Consider the following 18,246-nt stretch of genomic DNA (forward strand, 5'->3'; position numbering starts at 1 on the left):
AAAGATACAGCCATGTATTAGAAAGCACATACATGTATATACATGTTAATTTAATTCTGAAAAATTTTTGACATACGGAAAGATGTAAAAGAGGCTAATATTAGACTTCAAAAAATATTAGCAGATACTTACAATATGCAAAAGTTTTAACACATCCACAAACCTGTAAAAAACAGCAATAAAAAGAAATGTTTAAAATGAGCCAATGGGGAAATAATCTTCTGAATTATAAACTAGATACCTACACTTTTTCTGAGCTCATGATTTCCTTGGCAATATGATGGACTTTACTTCTCATTCCAGCATCTTCATCCTGTGAATAAAGGTGCATTAAGAAAGTATGAACTCATAAGAGGATAATGAAGATCAGCTTTGAGTTAGTCAGATATAAATTCAAGCTCTGATACTTACAGGTTTCTGATTAGAACATATTTCACATTAAATATAACATCTCAAATGGCAAACGTAGAGACCAGATGCAGTTATTAAACCAGGACACAAGTAATTTAAGATGAGTGAATATTAAATAGGATTGCATAAGAGAACTTCACTCTAAGTAAAGCCAATCTAAATCACACAACTTAGAGCAGTCTGAAAAGGGCTTTTCTTTACAGTCCATACCAGATACAGGCTCACATCATTACAGCCACAGGCTTTCTCAGATTCCTTAAAATCTTGACATACAGAAGTCAAGGCAGTTTTATTCTATAGAGCTGAAATGAAACTCTTTTAATATGTACTATTTTGTGTGAAAATTAAATGCTCTAGCAGGGACAAAAAAATGTACACTGTGGAAAGAAAAAAGATAATTAGGAATGAGGCCTCAATATTTAGGAGAGATTACTGTTATAGTTGTTTTCATTTAAAGACTGATACAGTGGTCTTCAACTATAGGGTGTTACAGAAAATGAGAGGAGTTTCTCTCCATTTCAATTCTGGTGAAAAGATCTGAACACTACAGTTACACAGGGAAGGGCAAAAGAGAGTAAACAAGAAACTAGCAACTATAACATTTTACATATTACACCAACGGTGAATATTATGACTCCTGCCATAAAAGGAAAATGTGTTGATGCTTTTGTTGACAGAATGTCAGATATGATTTCAGAAAAAGGCCTCTTTGCATTCAAGCCAGCATTGGCAATACCAGTATGGACCCAGATATTCTGTGCTGCCCAGGGTGCAGCTGGACAAGACAAGGTCACAACATGATAACAAGTGACTATGATAGCCCAGCAGACAGTCACTAATGAAATGACACAAGAAGAAGAATGGTAGGGACTTCTCATAGTTTTTTTAAAAAAATCATGGTAGTGAAGTAGTCTTCTAAATGGAAATCATGGATCATCCTAGCTTACCTGAGCATCACCGTGATGGGTCAAGAACTACCTTAGTTCATTTTTTTGGAAAAAAATGGTTTTTACCTGCCTCCAGAATTTCAGTGTCAGAAGCAAGGTATAAAAAGAGATGAACAATAAATGAAGGTGTTCTGAAAATTAATTTTAATGATTTTTAAATGAGTTTTTAAAAGTATGTCTGTTTATGTCCTGTACATACAGTAAAACCCTTTTATTTACTTACTTCAGGCATTGGTGATGTTCAAGTGAGTAAATGGGGAGAGGATTCCTCAAGGTTTTATGGCAAATTTAGATTTTTTGGATTATAATCACTTCAAATACTCATAAGATGTCAGAGAGATGTAGTAAATATAATGGAAAACTTGATTTTCAGATTAATTTTTCACATTCATATTGAAATCCACTGGGTTACAAAAGGTAGTTGACCTCATGGAAATGAATGAGATCAAACGTAAGGAAAATATAAAGCGAGAATTAGACAGAGAGCAGAATCCCAAAGAAGACCTACTTAAAACACATCTGCCAAGATTTAAAGTTGATTATTAGCAAAGTTGGGAAGAAAACCCAGTTTCTAGTATCTAATCTAGAAATTCTTCTATTACATCCTGAATCTCTCTTCAGTTATCTGCTGGCGATCATGACACATGCTTACAAACACTGACTGCTTCACACCAACATGTATCTCCTCACCAACCCTCAAGATTTAACAAATCCAAACATTCTGCAATATTCGGTTAAAGTTTTTTATGAAAGAAATATATGTAACAGTAAAGATGCTAATACATATAAAATTAAAGTTCTCCTTCTCCTCCAGAAGTAAACACTGATCTTACTGTGTTTTCTTATTTTACTATACTTCTGTTTCCTTATTTTACTACAGAAGAATTTATATACAATATCATGCAATCCTCACTCTTCCATCAGAACACAGTCATGCAAAAAATATTCAAAGTAGACTATGAAACCAATTACTTAAAAAAACAATCCTTAAAGAACAACTCATTATTAATTCAGAGTGCAGAATAGTCCAGTTTAAGAAGGCTGGGATTTTGGGTTGCTACTTGACATTAGCTCCCAAACTCCACCTTTAAAGGCACAATAAGATAGCTGAATCTGACTTCTATCTACATTATCATTCCTTTTTTCTAAGACAAATTGTTAAATAATTGTGAATAACAGGTTGCATAAGTTTTGGTTGACTGAGCAAGATGGAGCATAACTCAACTCGATTCAACCACTTTTTTTTTGGTATCGTTAATATAAAATCACATGAGCAACATTGTGGTTACAAGATTTCCCCGATTATCAAGTCCCCCCCACATACCCCATTACAGTCACTGTTGATCAGCGTAGTAGATGCTATAGAGTCACTACTTGTCCTCGCTGTGCTATAGTACCTTCATCGTGTGCACCCCTACATTATGTGTGCTAATCATAATGCCCCTTATTTCCCTTCTCCCCTGCCTTCCCACCCACCCTCCCCAGTCCCTTTCCCTTTGGCAATTGTTAGTCCATTCTTGGGTTCTGTGAGTCTGCTGCTGTTTTGTTCCTTCAGTTTTTCTTTGTTCTTATTCTTCACAGATGAGTGAAATCATTGGTACTTGTCTTTCTCCACCTGGATTATTTCACTGAACATAATACCCTCTAGCTCCATCCATGTTGTTGCAAATGGTAGGATTTGTTTTCTTCTTATGGCTGAATAATATTCCATTGTGTATATGTACCACATCTTCTTTATCCATTCATCTGCTGATAGACAGACACTTAGGTTGCTTCCAGTTCTTGGCTATTGTAAATAGTGCTGTGATAAACATAGGGGTACATATGTCTTTTTGCAACTGGGATTCTACATTCTTAGGGTAAATTCCTAGGAGTGTAATTCCTGGGTCAAATGGTATTTCTGTTTTTAGTTTTTTGAGAACCTCCATATTGCTTTCCACAATGGTTACACTAGTTTACATTCCCACCAGCAGTGTAGGAGGATTCCCCTTTCTCTGCATCCTTGCCAGCATTTGTTGTTCCTCGTATTTTCTATGTTGGCCACCCTAATTGGTGTGAGGTAATATTTTATTGTGGTTTTAATTTGCATTTCCCTGATGATTAGTGATGTGGAGCATCTTTTCATGTGTCTGTTGGCCATCTGAATTTCTTCTTTGAAGAACTGTCTGTTCAGATCCTCTTCTCATTTTTTAATAGGGTTATTTGCTTTTTGGGTGCTGAAGTGTATGAGTTCTTTATATATTTTGGATGTTAACCCCTTCTTGGACATGTCATTTACAAATAAAGTCTCTCATACTGTAGAATGCCTTTTTGCTTTGCTGATGGTGTCCTTTGCTGTACAGAAGCTTTTTAGCATGATGTGGTCCCATGTTTTCATTTTTTGCCTGTTTCCCTTGCCCAAGGAGATGCGTTCAGGAAAAAGTTGCTCAAGTTTATATTCAAGAGATTTTTGCCTATGTTTTCTTCTAAGAGTTTTATGGTTTCATGACTTACATTCAGATCTTTGATCCATTTTGAGTTTACTTTTGTCTATGGGGTTAGACAATAATCTAGTTTCACTCTCTTCCATGTAGCTGTCCAGTTTTGCCAACACCAGCTGTTGAAGAGGCTGTCATTTCCCCATTGTATATCCATGGCTCCTTTATCATATATTAATTGATCATATATGCTTGGGTTTATATCTGAGTTCTCTAGTCTGTTCCATTGTTCTATGGGTCTGTTCTTGTGCCAGTACCAAATTGTCTTGATTACTTTGGCTCTGTAGTAGAGTGTGAAGTCAGGGAGCGTAATCCCTCCCCCACTTTATTCTTTCTTCTCAGGATTACTTTGACTATGTGGGGTCTTTTGTGATTCCATATGAATTTTAGAACTATTTGCTCTAGTTCGTTGAAGAATGCTGTTAGTATTTTACTAGGGATTGCATTGAATCTTCCATTCACCCACCTTTTAAACTACGCATAGCTAATATTCCTCAGGAAGTAATCCTAAGTATAGCCTGATCTTGGAGATCATGTTTCAGTCAAGTGCTTAGACCATGACTGTGGGAACGCACACACATACACATGGATAATTGTTATTCTGAAAAATACTTTAGCAAATCAATGCTTTTTTACTATAATGGGTTTCTCTGTATCATCTGTAGGTAGAAATTTTAGTATTTGTAAAATACAGTATGTCTTTTCAACATTAGAAAAGCATTATAAATTTAAAACAGAAAGCCAAACCATTGGAAGAACTGAAATAAGGGTGTTACAGGTGTAATTAGTAAATCATACTGGACTAGGATGAGCCCCGAATCTCTGATTGGTCTCCTGGTAAGAAGAAAAGAAGAGACATAGAGACACATATGTGAAGGGAGCATGCCATGTGCCAATGGAGGCAAAAACTAAAGTGCTGCACCCCTAGGAGGAGGTAAGGAAAGAGTCTCCCCTACCAGTTTCAGAGGGAACATGGCCTTGCCAACACCTTGATTTTGAACTTCTGGCCTCCAAATCTGTGAAACAATAAATTATTGTCGTTTTTAAGCCACTCAGTTCATGGTGCTTTGCAACAGCAGGGTAACTAGTAAAACCTATCACAAACACAATCACAGAAATATATATGATGCTGTTTAATGTGTATAAATTCTCCTTGTGAAGTATTTTTGTAACTAATGTCCAGTTTGGGTCTGGGACATATTATTGCCACATTGTATAAACTGAAAAAAATGAGGATCAAAGAATTTATACAAGAAACTCTCTTCCTATGCTTCTACAACAAAGACTTTTTCTTTTAGAAACTGACGGGATCTTCTTTCCTTAGGTTGCTAGAAAGCCAAATGTGTTGTCTGTACTTGGCTGGTATGTATGTATACAGGACTCCTAAGGCTAAATAGTTTTCACCAATGAAAATAAACCCACAGTAAAGGTAGCAGATCAATTAATTATCAACCAAGCACAAAATTAAAACAAAAGCAAAACCAGGTATATACAGAATCAATCAAGGGATACATAAAAAGTATAGATTATGACATCTAATACATAAAATGTGAAGGAGGAAGAAGAATGAAAAATAAGTATTTTTAGACTGTGTTTGAATTGGAGCAATCAGCCACTTAATACAGACTGTTAACTAATCAGGAAGCTATCCTTGAATAATATGATAGCCACAAACCTAAAGCCTATAAAAAATTTAAAAAGAGAAATACAATCACAATACTAAAGAGAACCATCAAATAACAAGAGAAGAGATAAGAGAGGAAGAAAGGAACACAGAAGAACTACAAAACCAACCAGAAAACAATGAACAAAATGGCAATTAAGTATGTCTCTATCAATCCATACCTTAAATGTAAAAAGACTGGGTGCACCAATCAAAAGACATAGGGTGGCAGAATGGATAAAGAAAGAAGACCCATCCATATGCTGCCTACAAGAGACTCATTTCAGACTCAAAGGCATACACAGACTAAAGTGAAGGGATGGAAAAAGATATTTCATGCAAATAATAGGGAGAAAAAAGAAGGAGTATCAGAACTTATATCAGACAAAATAGATTTCAAAACAAAGAAAATAAGAGTAGACAAAGAAGGACATTACATAATGATAAAAAGGTCAGTCCAACAAGAGGATATCACCATTATAAGTTATCTACACACCCAACATACAAGCACCTAACATGTAAAACGAATACTAACAGAATTAAAGGGGGAAACAGACTGTAACTCATTCATTTTAGGAGACTTTAACACACCACTCACATCAACAGACAGAGTACCAGACAGAAAATAAATAAGGAAACATGTACTGAACAATACATTCAGATGGACTAAATAGGTATCAGAACATTCCATCTAAAAGCAGCAGGATACCCATTTTTCTCAAGTGTACATGGAACATTCTAAGGAATAGAACACATACTACACCACAAAAACAGCGTCAAATAAATTCAAAAGACTAAAATTGTACCAAGCAACTTCTCAGACCACAGTCGTATAAAACTATAAATAAATTACAAAGAAAACAAAAAAGCCTACAAATATGTGGAGGCTAAACAACATGTTTCTAAATAATCAATGGATCAATGCCCAAATTAAAACATAAATCAAGTAATATATAGAGACAAATAAAACAAAAATTCAACAATTCAAATTTTGTGGGACACTGCAAAAGCAGTTCTAAGAGGAAAGTACATAGCAATACAAGCCTACCTCAAGAAACAAGAACAACCTCAAATAAACAGTCAAAACTCACAACTAAAGAAACTAGAAAAAGAACAAATGAAACTCAGTTAGTAGAAGGGGGAACATAATAAAGATCAGAACAAAAATAAATAAAATGGAAAGAATAATACAATAGAAAAAAAATCAAAGAAACCAAGAGCTGGCTCTTTGAAAAACTAAACAAAATAGTTAAACCCCTAGCCAAACTTATAAGAAAAAAGAGAACACACATAAACAAATCTGAAAAGAAGAAGGAATAATCACAATGGATACCACAGAAATACAAGAATTATTAGAGAATACTATGAAAAATTACATGCCAATAAATTGGCAACCTAGAAAAAATGGACAATCTCCTAGAAAAATACAACTTTCCAAGACTGACCCAAGAAGAAACAGAAAATCTGAACAGACCAATTACCAGCAATGAAACTGAATTGGTAATCAAAAAACTCCACCAAACAAAAGGCCAGGATGAGATGGCATCACAGCTGAATTCTACCAAACATTTAAAGAGTTAATACCCATCCTTCTTAAAGTATTCCAAAAAATGTAAGAGGGAATACTTCTAAACTCATTCTATGAGGCCATCATCACTCTAATACCAAAACCAGACAAGGACACCACAAAAAAAGAAAATTACAAACCAATATCCCTGATGAACACAGATGCAAAAATCCTCAACAAAATATTAGCAAAATGAATTCTAAAATACATCAAAAGGATCACCCATCACAATCAGGGGGAATTTATTCGAGGGATGCAAGGATGGTATATTTGTAAATTGATCAATGTGATATACATTAACAAAAAAGGATAAAAACCACATGATTATCTCCATAGATGCTGAAAAACATTGGACAAAATTCAACATCCATTTATGATAAAAACTCTCAACAAAGTGGGTATAGAGGGAATATCTCAAAATAATAAAGGTCATAGAGGACAAACTCACAAATAACATCATACTTAATGTCAAAAAGCTGAAAGCTTTTCTCTAATATCAAGAATAAGAGAAGGATGTCTACTCTCATCACTATTATTCAACATAGAACTGGAGGTCCTAGTTATGGCAATCAGGCAACACAAAGAATTAAAAGGCTTCCAGATTGGTAAGGAAGAAGTTAAGTTACTATTTGCAGATAATGAGATGTTATACATAGAAAAACCTAAAGATTCCACCAAAAAAAATATTAGAACTAATAACTGTATTCAGCAAAGCTGCAGAATAAAAAATTAATACACAGAAATCTGTTGCATTCTTATATACTAACAATGAACTAGCAGAAAGAGAAATCAGGTAAACAATTCCATTTACAATTACATAAAAAAGAATGAAATACATAGGAATAAACCTAACCAAGGAGGTGTAAGGCCTGTACTCTGAACACTGTAAGACACTCATGAGAGAAATTAAAGACACAAATAAATTTAAATCTATATTCATGGACAGAAAGAATTGATACTGTCAAAATGCTACCCTGCACAAAACAATTTACAGATTCAATGCAGTCCTTATCAAAATACCAACAGTATTTTTCAATGAACTAGAACACATAGTTCTAAAATTCGTATGGAATTATGAAAGACCCCAAATAGCCAAAGCAATCCTGAGAAAGAAGAGCAAAGCTGGGGGCATTATGCTCCCTGACTTCAAGCTCTATTACAAAGCTACAGTAATCAAAACACTATGGTACTGGCACAAGAACAGACCCACAGATCAATGAAACAGAACAGAGAGCCTAGATATAAACCCACACATATATGGTCAATTCATATATGATAAAGGAGCCATGAATATATAATGGAAAAAATACAGCCTCTTCAATAACTGGTGTTGGAAAACTGAACAGCTACATGAAAGAGAATGAAACTGGATTACTGTCTAAGCCCATACACAAAAGTAAACTGTAAATGGATTAAACAGCTAAATGTACAACACGAAATCATGAACTCTTAGAGGAAAACATAGGCTAAATCCTTTGAATATAAACATGACCAATTGTTTCCTGAACATATCTTGTCAGAGGCAAGGGGAATAAAGTGAGTGGGACTACATCAAACTAAAAAGCTTCTGTACAGCAAAGGACACCATCAGCAGAACAAAAAGCAACCTACAGTATGGGAAAATATATTCATAGACAATTTATCTCATAAGTGGTTAAAATCCAAAATGTATAAAAATCTAATATACCTAAATAACCCAAATAAAAAATGGGAAGACTCAAACAGACATTTCTCCAAAGAAACACAGATGGCCAACAAGCAAATGAAAAGATGCTCCACACCACTAATCATCAGGGAAATGCAAATCAAAATCACAGTGAGATACCACCTCACACCAGTTAGAATGGCCACTATCCAAACGCTGAGAAATAACAAGTGTTGGCGAGGATATGGAGAAATGGGAACCCTCCTACACTGTTGGTGGGAATGTAAATTGGTACAACCACTGTGGAAACCAGTATGGAGATGCCTCAAAAAAATAAAAATAGAAATACCTTTTGACTCAGTAATTCCATTTCTAGGAATTTAACCAAAGAAAACAAAATCCCTGATTAAAAAAGATACACATTCCCCTATGTTTATCGCCACTTTATTTACAATAGCCAAGATGCGGAAGCAACCTAAGTGTCCATCAGTAGATGAATGGATAAAGATGTGACACATAGACATAATGGAGTATTATTCAGCCATAAAAAAAAAAATCCTGCTTTGGATAATAAATCCTGCCATTTGCAACAGCATGCATATGCATTGTATCTAGAGGGTATTATGCTCAGTGAAATGAGCCAGGCAGAGAAAGACAAATACCACTGCATTTCACTCATTTGTGGAATATAAAAATAGACATGACATCTTCTGAAGGTAAGGGGGATAAAGGGGCACAAAAATTCTCAATCATAATGTAAGTTGGTCATGGGATAGTAGTATAGCACAGAGAATATAAATACAGTCAATGATTCCATAACGTCTTTCTATGTTAATAGGCAATTACCTCACTAGAGGGGGTGAGGATTTAATTATACGAGTAACTGCCACTGTTGTAATTTGAAACTAATGTAAGATTGTATATCAATAATACTTGAATTTAAAAAAAAGATATAATTCACATTCCATAAATGCATTTTTACTCTTTAAAGTGTACAGTTCAGTGGTTCTTAGTATATTCAAAGTTATGCAACCATCACTATAATATAACTTTAGAACATTTTTATCACCCCTAAAACAATCTCTGTCACTTGTTAGCAGTCTCTGTTAATCCTCCCTTATGCCTGCCCCTGGAAACCAATTATCCACTTTCTATCTCTATGGATGTACCTATTTTGGACATTTCTTATAAATGGAATTATACAATATGTAGCCTTTTGTGACTGACTTCTTTCACCTAACCTGCTTTTTAAGGTTCATCCATGTTATAGCATGTTCGGTACATTTTTTTTTATTACTGAGCAAAATTCCATTGTATAGAAACACTACATTTGTTTATCCACTCACTAATTGATGAATACATTTATCAGTTGATGTGCATTTGAGTTCTTTCTACTTTTTAGCTATTATGAATAATGCTGCTATGATCAGTCCTGTACAAGTTTTTGTATGGACATGCTTTTACTTCTCATGGTTATCTATCAAGGAGTGGAATTGCTGGGTCATATAGTAATTCTATATTTAACTATTTGAGGTACTGCCAGACTGTTTTCCAAAGCAATTATACCATTTTACATTCTCACTAGCAGTGTATAAGGGTTTCAATTTCTCCATGCCCTCACCAACACTTGTTACTGTCTTTTTTATTTTACAATAAAAATGTAGGTGTGAAGTGGTAGGTCACTGAGGTTTTGCTTTTTATTTCTCTGATGATAAAAGATGTTCAGCATCTTTTTATGTCTATTTGTACTATCTTATTGGGCATTTGTATATCTTCTTTGGAGAAATGTCTATTTGAATTCTTAGTCTATTTTTTAGTTGGGTTATTTTTTTTTTAATTATTATTGAGTTGTAAGAGTTCTTTATATATTCTGGATGCAAGTCCTTTATCAGAGATATTTGTTCATATCATCTGTGGGTTCTGTTTTCAGCACTCAAGTTTTTAATTTTGAAGTAGTCAAATTTATCTTTTTTCCTCTTATCACTTATATTTTTGTTGTATCTAAGAAACCTCTACCTAACCCAAGGTCATGAAAAGTTATTCCTATATTTTGTTCTAAGGGTTTTATAGTTTCAGCTCTTAAATTTTGGTCTGTGATCCACTCTGAGTCGATTATTGGGTATGGTGAAATTGCAAGTTCTAACTACAACCATATATGGATATTCAGCAATTCCAGCACTATTTTTTAACACCTTCATTTCTTTAACTGTAGACTTTGACATTTTGCATTACATAATTCTTTTTTGTTGTTACCTGAAATCCATTGTGAAATAAGACTGGTGCAAATAAACTAACTTTTAAAAATTATTTGACCAAGGTCATACAGCTGATAAATGACAGAGCTGGGACCTTAACCATGGGTCTCGGAATGCCAAATTTCAAGTTTTTTTTTAGAACATGCTATCTGCCTTTCATGTAAACATTTCAGATTTATTTGGCAAACATAAGAAAAGGCAAACTTGAAACTATATTTAGTATATAAGGTGTGATTTGAGATGCCTAAGAGTCTGCTTGCTTCTTTTCATACAAGCCAGTGATAATAGCTAAAATCTACTGAGCACTCAGTTTGTGTCAGGAACTGTTTTAAACAGTGTATAACCATTTAATCATCACAACAATCCTGGAAAATAAGGGCATGTTTCTACCCTACTCTCTCTTCTTTTCACCGAGGAGGACACTAAAGTACAAGTAAGTTAAATAAATTTCTCAAGATCACAGAGTTGGTAAGTGGTGATAACCCAGTCCACCTGGCTCCAAAGAGTGTGTTCTTAACCATTATGAAAGCAAATTACTTAAAGGAAAAGTATTCACCAGGCTCTGCTTAGATAGATCAACAACTGCCCAGAAAAGGAGAGTTTCTCCCACTGCTATCTCACATTAAGAGACAGTGACTGACAATTCTAAAGAAAGAAAATTATTAATACACCAGCATCCAGTACAAAATTATTAAATGGCCATGATTAACTGAAGAAACAATCTCATATTAACAACAGAAAAACATTCAACAGAGATCCTGAAATGTGGCACAATTAAAGACTAAAAGTCAATAATGTAAATCGTGGAAGGGAAAGGGATGTTAGGCACAAATACAAAGGAAGGAACCCTGTAAGTCTCCAATGGCCACAAAATGAATGCACCCAGGCAATGTTATGACAGGATGTGTGAGGAAGTTGCATAACACAAAAAGGTCAGAGATAAATCCTTCCTTTATACCATGTATCAGTGAAATCCCTAATAGAATGTGGATGTCAATTTTGGTCACCACACTTCAAGAAGTATGAAAGAAATTGAAAAGGGTTTGAGCAAGAGAAACAAATAAACCAAAACAGAAAACCATATTTGTTAGGAAAGAACAAATTTGTGTTTATCAAAGACAGGAAAGGTTGATTTAATTACAGCCCTTAGAGAGGAAAGCATTTGAAGGCTCTTCCCCAAACTCTGCAGGCTTTAACGCCTTCCAGTCATTTACATCTCAGTCAGTGATCACTTTCTTAGGGCTTTTACCCTAAGTAGCTACCTCAGTTTCTAGCACATCACTCTGCTTTATTCCCTTCATAGCATGTAATACTCTGAAATTCTCACGTTTATGCATTTATGGCCTCTCTTGCCCCATTAGGACCCTGAGCACTGCTTCGTGTCTTGTACATACTGACAGTACCTGGGACATAGCAGGTATTTTGTAAATATTTGTAGAATCTGTATCTGAGAAGAAGCAACAAGGTAAATGAACTTTCAAAGCAGAGCAAGGCGATACCAGTGAAACCCAAGAGGGATTACTTAACCATTTAAAGTAAAACCCACACATTGCTGAGAGATGCTGTGGGTCTTTAAGAACAGTCATGCATCTGTCAGATGTCTTGCAAACTCTCTGGCCTTTCAGCTAAATAATTTCCAGGGCTTACTCCCAACTCCGTGGTTAATACTGTACAGCTTAGAAATGAAGTCTTGAAAGAAAGAAAGAAGCAAGTAATCATTGAGTTCTTACTATGTACTAAACAGTGTTCTAGGGATTTACTTTAGTAAAAAAAAAACAATTTAGTCCTCAAAATTCTGTTAAGTACTGTTCTTTTCCTCATAAAACAGGGCTCTTCAGCCTAATGAGGTTAACAATTTGCCCAAGAGTACCCAGATCATAGGTGGTGGAGTTGGGATTTAAATCCAGACAACTGCACAACATACACCATTCATTTAAAGCTGAAAATGAATTTAAACAATGCAAAAATATATGAAACAGGAAGCATAATGATTGTTAGTTACAGAATAGAAATCAGATGACATGGATTTTCTCCATGGCTTGATATGCTCACTACATGGATCCTTTCAACTCCATCTTCTTAAAATAAAACATTCCAACACATCCTGGGGATATTGCTGATACACTGTTTTTTTCCTATAGTTATTGTTTATTCAAAGAAATATGATTTAAAATGAAACAAATATTCACATCAAACTAGAGAAATAATACAAGCATTATCTCATTTTATTGTACTTCACTTTCCTGTGCTTCCCAGATACCGTGTTTTTTTACAAATTAAAGACTGTGGCAACCCTGCATGAAGCAAGTCTACTGATGACATTTTCCAACAGCATCTGCTCACTTAATGTGTGTGTCACATTTTGGTAATTCTGGCAATATTTCCAACTTTGTCATCATTATTATATTTGATATGGTGATCTGTGATCAGTGACTTTGACTCACTGAAAACTCAGATGATGGTTAGCAATCTTTATCAATAAAGTACTTTTTAATTAAAGTAGGCATATATATTTTTAAATAATGTTATCTATCGCACACTTAGTAGACAAAGGTATAGTGTAAATATAACTTTTATGCAAACCAGGAAACCAAAAAGTTCATTTGACTTGCTTTATTTCAATATTCACTTAATTGCAGTGGTCTAGCACTGACCCCACAATATCTGAGGTCTGCCTGTACGGGGAAATCCCACGTATCTATGACACATCTTAAGCAATTATCAATGCAACGGGCAATCTGGTTTCATATATACTGAAAATACACACATACTGGGTTATTTCAAAGGAAATCCTAATGTGCTATTAATAGTAATTTTTATTCTACCCCTAAAAAGGTTTTATTGAGTCTGAAATATATCTAATTCCATTCTTTCTCAAGTAGAATCACTAACAGTACAAGAAACAGTCCCACGGAGGGTTTTGTTATCAAAAGAAAATCAATGGACATTACGAAAACTAATTTCTCAAAAATTGCTAAATAATCTCTTAGTGATATGCACTTAAGAATGACGTACATATTCTGAAAATACATAAAATGATAACACCTTAGGTGCTACATTATAGCAGGAATGAAAGACAAATTAGAGACATATTTTATCAGTTTTAAGAAAACTGACTAGGGATTTAGTACCTATTATGCTGATAAACATTATTCCTAAGTGTCATGAGAGGCCAATAGACACAAAGGTAGAACAATCAAATACCTACATATACCTGTTTGTCTCCCAGCAGGTCAGGCTCTCCTTTGCTAGAATCAGAGCTGACATCATCTTCATCAGAACTGTTGACAACTTCCTCCTCATCTGAAGGAAGGTCACGGAGACCAAGATCCAGGTCACTGTGTTCTTCCTGGGATGGTGCAGAACTGTTTAACAGAAAGGGCCACATCAGCCACCTTTAATAACAAGGACTACTGCACCCAAAATAAACACAGGCAAATGAAACCATTCCTTGACCACGTATTCCTGAGACTAAAGCAAGATGCCTCAAAGGGATGTAAATAGAGGGATTTAAATAGCTAACTAAGGTCCCCTTCTTTTCCCCCATCCCAGGTGTCAAAAACCCAAATTCATTTTCGGATTAAAAGAGTCATCTTGAAAAATGTGTATTTTCTTGAAAGAAAGATGAATGAGAAGAAAGTTCCCCAGCTGCCCCCATCCTATGCTTTCATATATCCTTGCTCTAGAGAAGATCAGGTCTCCGCTAGTACAAACCGAGAAGCCTCACAGGATGTGGGCCACCTAAAGAGCACTGGCCGCCCAGGAACATTAGAAGAGGTGCTGCTTCCCTGGGTCTCAGTTTTTTTTTTTTTAAAGCAACTAACAAATCCACGAGGATTGGGAGGGTAATGATGATAATCACAACTAACAATGCAGCATGTGGTATTATGAACATGCACCCACCTCCCTGGTTATCACCAATTGCCTCATATATCTACATCATTAGATATGGGAAGGAAAGATGATAAAAAGTCTTGGGCTCTGCTCTAGTTCTGCTGAATTAGAAACTCCAGGGGTGTAGGGCCCCAGGAGATACATTCTGAAGTTTGAAACCCACTGTGCCCACCATATACAACTCCATCTTGTCAACCTGACATCAACATTTCTCACTTAGTATTGCGACAGATCTCTTGAATCTAAAAGCCATTGTTGGCAATTCAATCTGGGACTGGGAGTGGGGGAATTCCATAGCAAAGTTCCCCAGGAAGGCAGCAGAAATAATTCTTTTTAGCTTTGGTAATAAAGCCTCAGAAACAAATTGCCTATAGCAACTGCTTTCCCATATGCAGCCTACAGGTACATCTGCAGAATAGAAAAGTCAGTGAAAGATGTATAGAAAAATCATCAGGGAAAACATTCGGGCAGAATAAAGAGATGCTGCATTTCACTCCGCAGGCCCCTTCAGCAGGTCACGGGGCAGGTCACTCAACTGCCAAGGCTCCTTCAAGTTATGAAAATTTCTAACAGGAATCTTAGAAGCAAAATATGAATTTTCTGCCAGTTCCTGATTACACTCTGCAGGATATAGACTTGTCTCACATGCCACTCCTGGAGCCCAACAGTTATACAAGCCAGTGGAAGGAGGCAGAATGCCAAAAGGAACACCTCTCTCTGCCAAACACAGGGTTTCCTATTATTCAGTGGCTGCAGCACACCTCAGGGCATCGTATCACAGACTCGATTAGGTGTGTATACACCTTATCATAGCTCCCCATGACTCAGAGGAGACTCACTCCCCAGGGAGGGCTGGGGGTGGACAGCGGAAGCTTTCTAGTCAGATCATTGGCAAGATTCACTGTCTCTGCGCAGGGATATGAGCCCAACCCAGCTGGGCAATTAGCTGATTTAGATGAGCAAGAGTAAATGATAGTTAACAGGACGTACAGACTGCAGGATCCCTCCATATAAAGAAAACTTACCTTTATTGGTTTTTATCCTAGTATTTATCTCATTACAACCCCCAAAACCCTGTTACTCAGACATAATTTATGAGCAGCTTTAGCATCACCAAGGAGCTTTTAAGAAATGCAGACACTCAGGCCCAGCCCTATCCTACTGAATCAGAATTTGGTGGTAACAAAGTTCCCGATAATTTGGTTTTTTGGATCAGCCTACCTGTGTGCTCTTTTGGACTCAGCAGCACAAAGGTTTTGAATAATCAGTAACAGGGCTATGGCACCTGTGAAGAAATGAGGTTTATCTTGTCTAAAGAGAGAACTGAGAGTGCTTCTTGGTCCAGTATGTGGAAAGCAATCGCGAAGAAGTTAGTAACGAGCTGGTCGCCATATCCATTAGGGATATAAATGTTAAAAAGAGCTTTAAGTATTAAAAGGACATGGATCAATACATGTGGCCACAAAACAGTGGGAGACTTTGATTCTGAAAATTGTTTTCCTACAGAAAACCTTCCCTGACGGCCCTCTCCCTATCCCAAATCAATTTACTTATCTCTTCTGAACCCTGTATGGATCTCACACGACTGCGCTTGGTGATGTGTTTCCCTCATTAAAATGTAAACTCCAAGGACAAGGAAATTGTCTTCTTCAGTGGAATCTCCAGCATATTGCTTAACACATAATAGGCCCTCAATACATTTGTAGTGAACAAACAACAATTACATTAGAAAGCACTAGGTGTTAAATTTCAGGAGCTCGACAGTAGGATTTATTATGGTGGTGGTGATCACAGAGAAAAAGTGTGTATGTTTAAAGGAGAAGGGACATTCTGGGCATCACAATCAGTGGCACGGAAGTGAGAATGTTTGTATTCAGAAAACAAAAAGGACATGTTGGTTGCAGTAGGCATTTCCTCTAAGTCAGTCATGGAAAACCAGCTTGTAGAAGAGGGTAAGCGCCAGGCTGTTAAGAGGCATGAACAAGAGCTGAAGAGTTTATAGTCATCTCGGAGGCCTTCAACAAGAAGACTCTAATCTGCCACTAGACCTCAAGGATTTCCCTAACAGACCTCCAAGCTGGAAGGTACTACCTTACTTCTTTCTTGTGAGTACCAATAGGGAAATGAATGGCACTTCTTTTATCAATTAACTTTTACAGGCACACCCCTGCCCCATCCCGCAACCTAAGCAAGGAAAAGGATATTCCTTTTTTTATTAGTATCAGTGAGATCCCTGATGATCTCAAAGCTTAAATCAAACTTAAAGCAGCTCCCCACACAACTGGATGGTAAACAGTAGAGACCTTTTATGGTATCTGAAACTTTGGAGGCAGGAAAATGAACAGAGCAAAGGTTTTAGGAAGGTTAACCTAGTAATCTAATGCCGTGAACTAATCAAGGACAGAACTGGGAAGTGAGCACAGTGACAGAAATGGAAGGAGACTGAGGAGGTAATTTCAATAGCACAGGTGGCCTGAACAGGGGTGGTCACATCTGGAACTGAGAGGAAGGGTAAGATGTAAGAGGAAGACAAATCATCAGGGCAAGGGCAAAGAGGTGGGGGCAAAACTCAAGTCTTCCTTCAAGGCTTCACCAGCAAAATGAATGTGACATCCATTGAAGAGAAATATGGTAACAAGGCATCTGATTTTAAAGGAAAGTTAATGGGTTTAGCAGCAAAATCAGGAAAGAAGGCATCTAAGTTTACACACTTACATGTTCATCTCTACATGATTAAGCTGAAAAAAATGCTGGTTAATCTGTTTTCCTGTGTAATTGTTAACAGCTTTCAAATCTATCTAGATAATTTTAGATTTCTGATCATGAAATACAGATTCCTTACTGATGCCTTTCACTGAATTTGGGGCTCTTCTACTCTGTATTTCCTTCCCACTGTCAGAAAGGCGATATCCTGACACTATCAGCTTTGCAGGTTAAGGACACAGGACGTAAGTGTTTCTCCCACACTTTGGTGCCTAATTATTTCATAATTTGATAATCAAAACAAAAAGAAAGTAAGCTACAGTAACAATAACCAGAACAGAGTCTAGACTGGGCTCTACTTCCCCAGGCCATCCTTTCCAAGTCAGAGTTACTTGTGGATGGAGTCTTGCTTCTAGAAAAGAAAAGTTTTCTCAAATATTGGAGTAAGACAGAGACAAGAAGAGCCATTAAGTAAATTCTCACTGATTAGGCTACTATTCCTTCAATTCCAATGCCAAGGATCTATACATTTGGAGCAATAATGACTTAATACCATCACTTCTTCAAAAAATTACTTATTTTTCGTTTATTACTTTCTAGATATAAACAGTATATCCTCCACTATCTTTCAGGTAAGATAGTATCACATCAGTGATGATTTCTCTCTTAGAAGGAGTTTTTTTT

General features: G+C 36.1%; 1 protein-coding gene across 6 annotated transcripts in view; it reads right to left on the reverse strand.

The window, feature by feature from the left end:
• The window catches only part of FGD6 (FYVE, RhoGEF and PH domain containing 6), a 106,387-nt gene that overhangs the window by 58,456 nt on the left and 29,685 nt on the right, over window positions 1-18,246 (reverse strand). For 4 of the 6 annotated variants that reach the window (XM_073213642.1, XM_073213638.1, XM_073213640.1 and 1 more), the window contains exons 3-5: window positions 14,174-14,330; window positions 246-313; window positions 133-163 (exon numbers count right to left, since the gene is read on the reverse strand). In XM_073213642.1, coding sequence (XP_073069743.1) covers window positions 133-163; window positions 246-313; window positions 14,174-14,330 — 256 coding nt within the window. The remainder of the gene's footprint in view (window positions 1-132; window positions 164-245; window positions 314-14,173; window positions 14,331-18,246) is intronic. The other 2 variants (XM_073213639.1, XM_073213641.1) reach the window with 1 other exon arrangement.

The sequence above is a fragment of the Manis javanica genome, chromosome 10, assembly GCF_040802235.1.
Source record: "Manis javanica isolate MJ-LG chromosome 10, MJ_LKY, whole genome shotgun sequence".
Classification (NCBI taxonomy): Eukaryota; Metazoa; Chordata; class Mammalia; order Pholidota; family Manidae; genus Manis; species Manis javanica.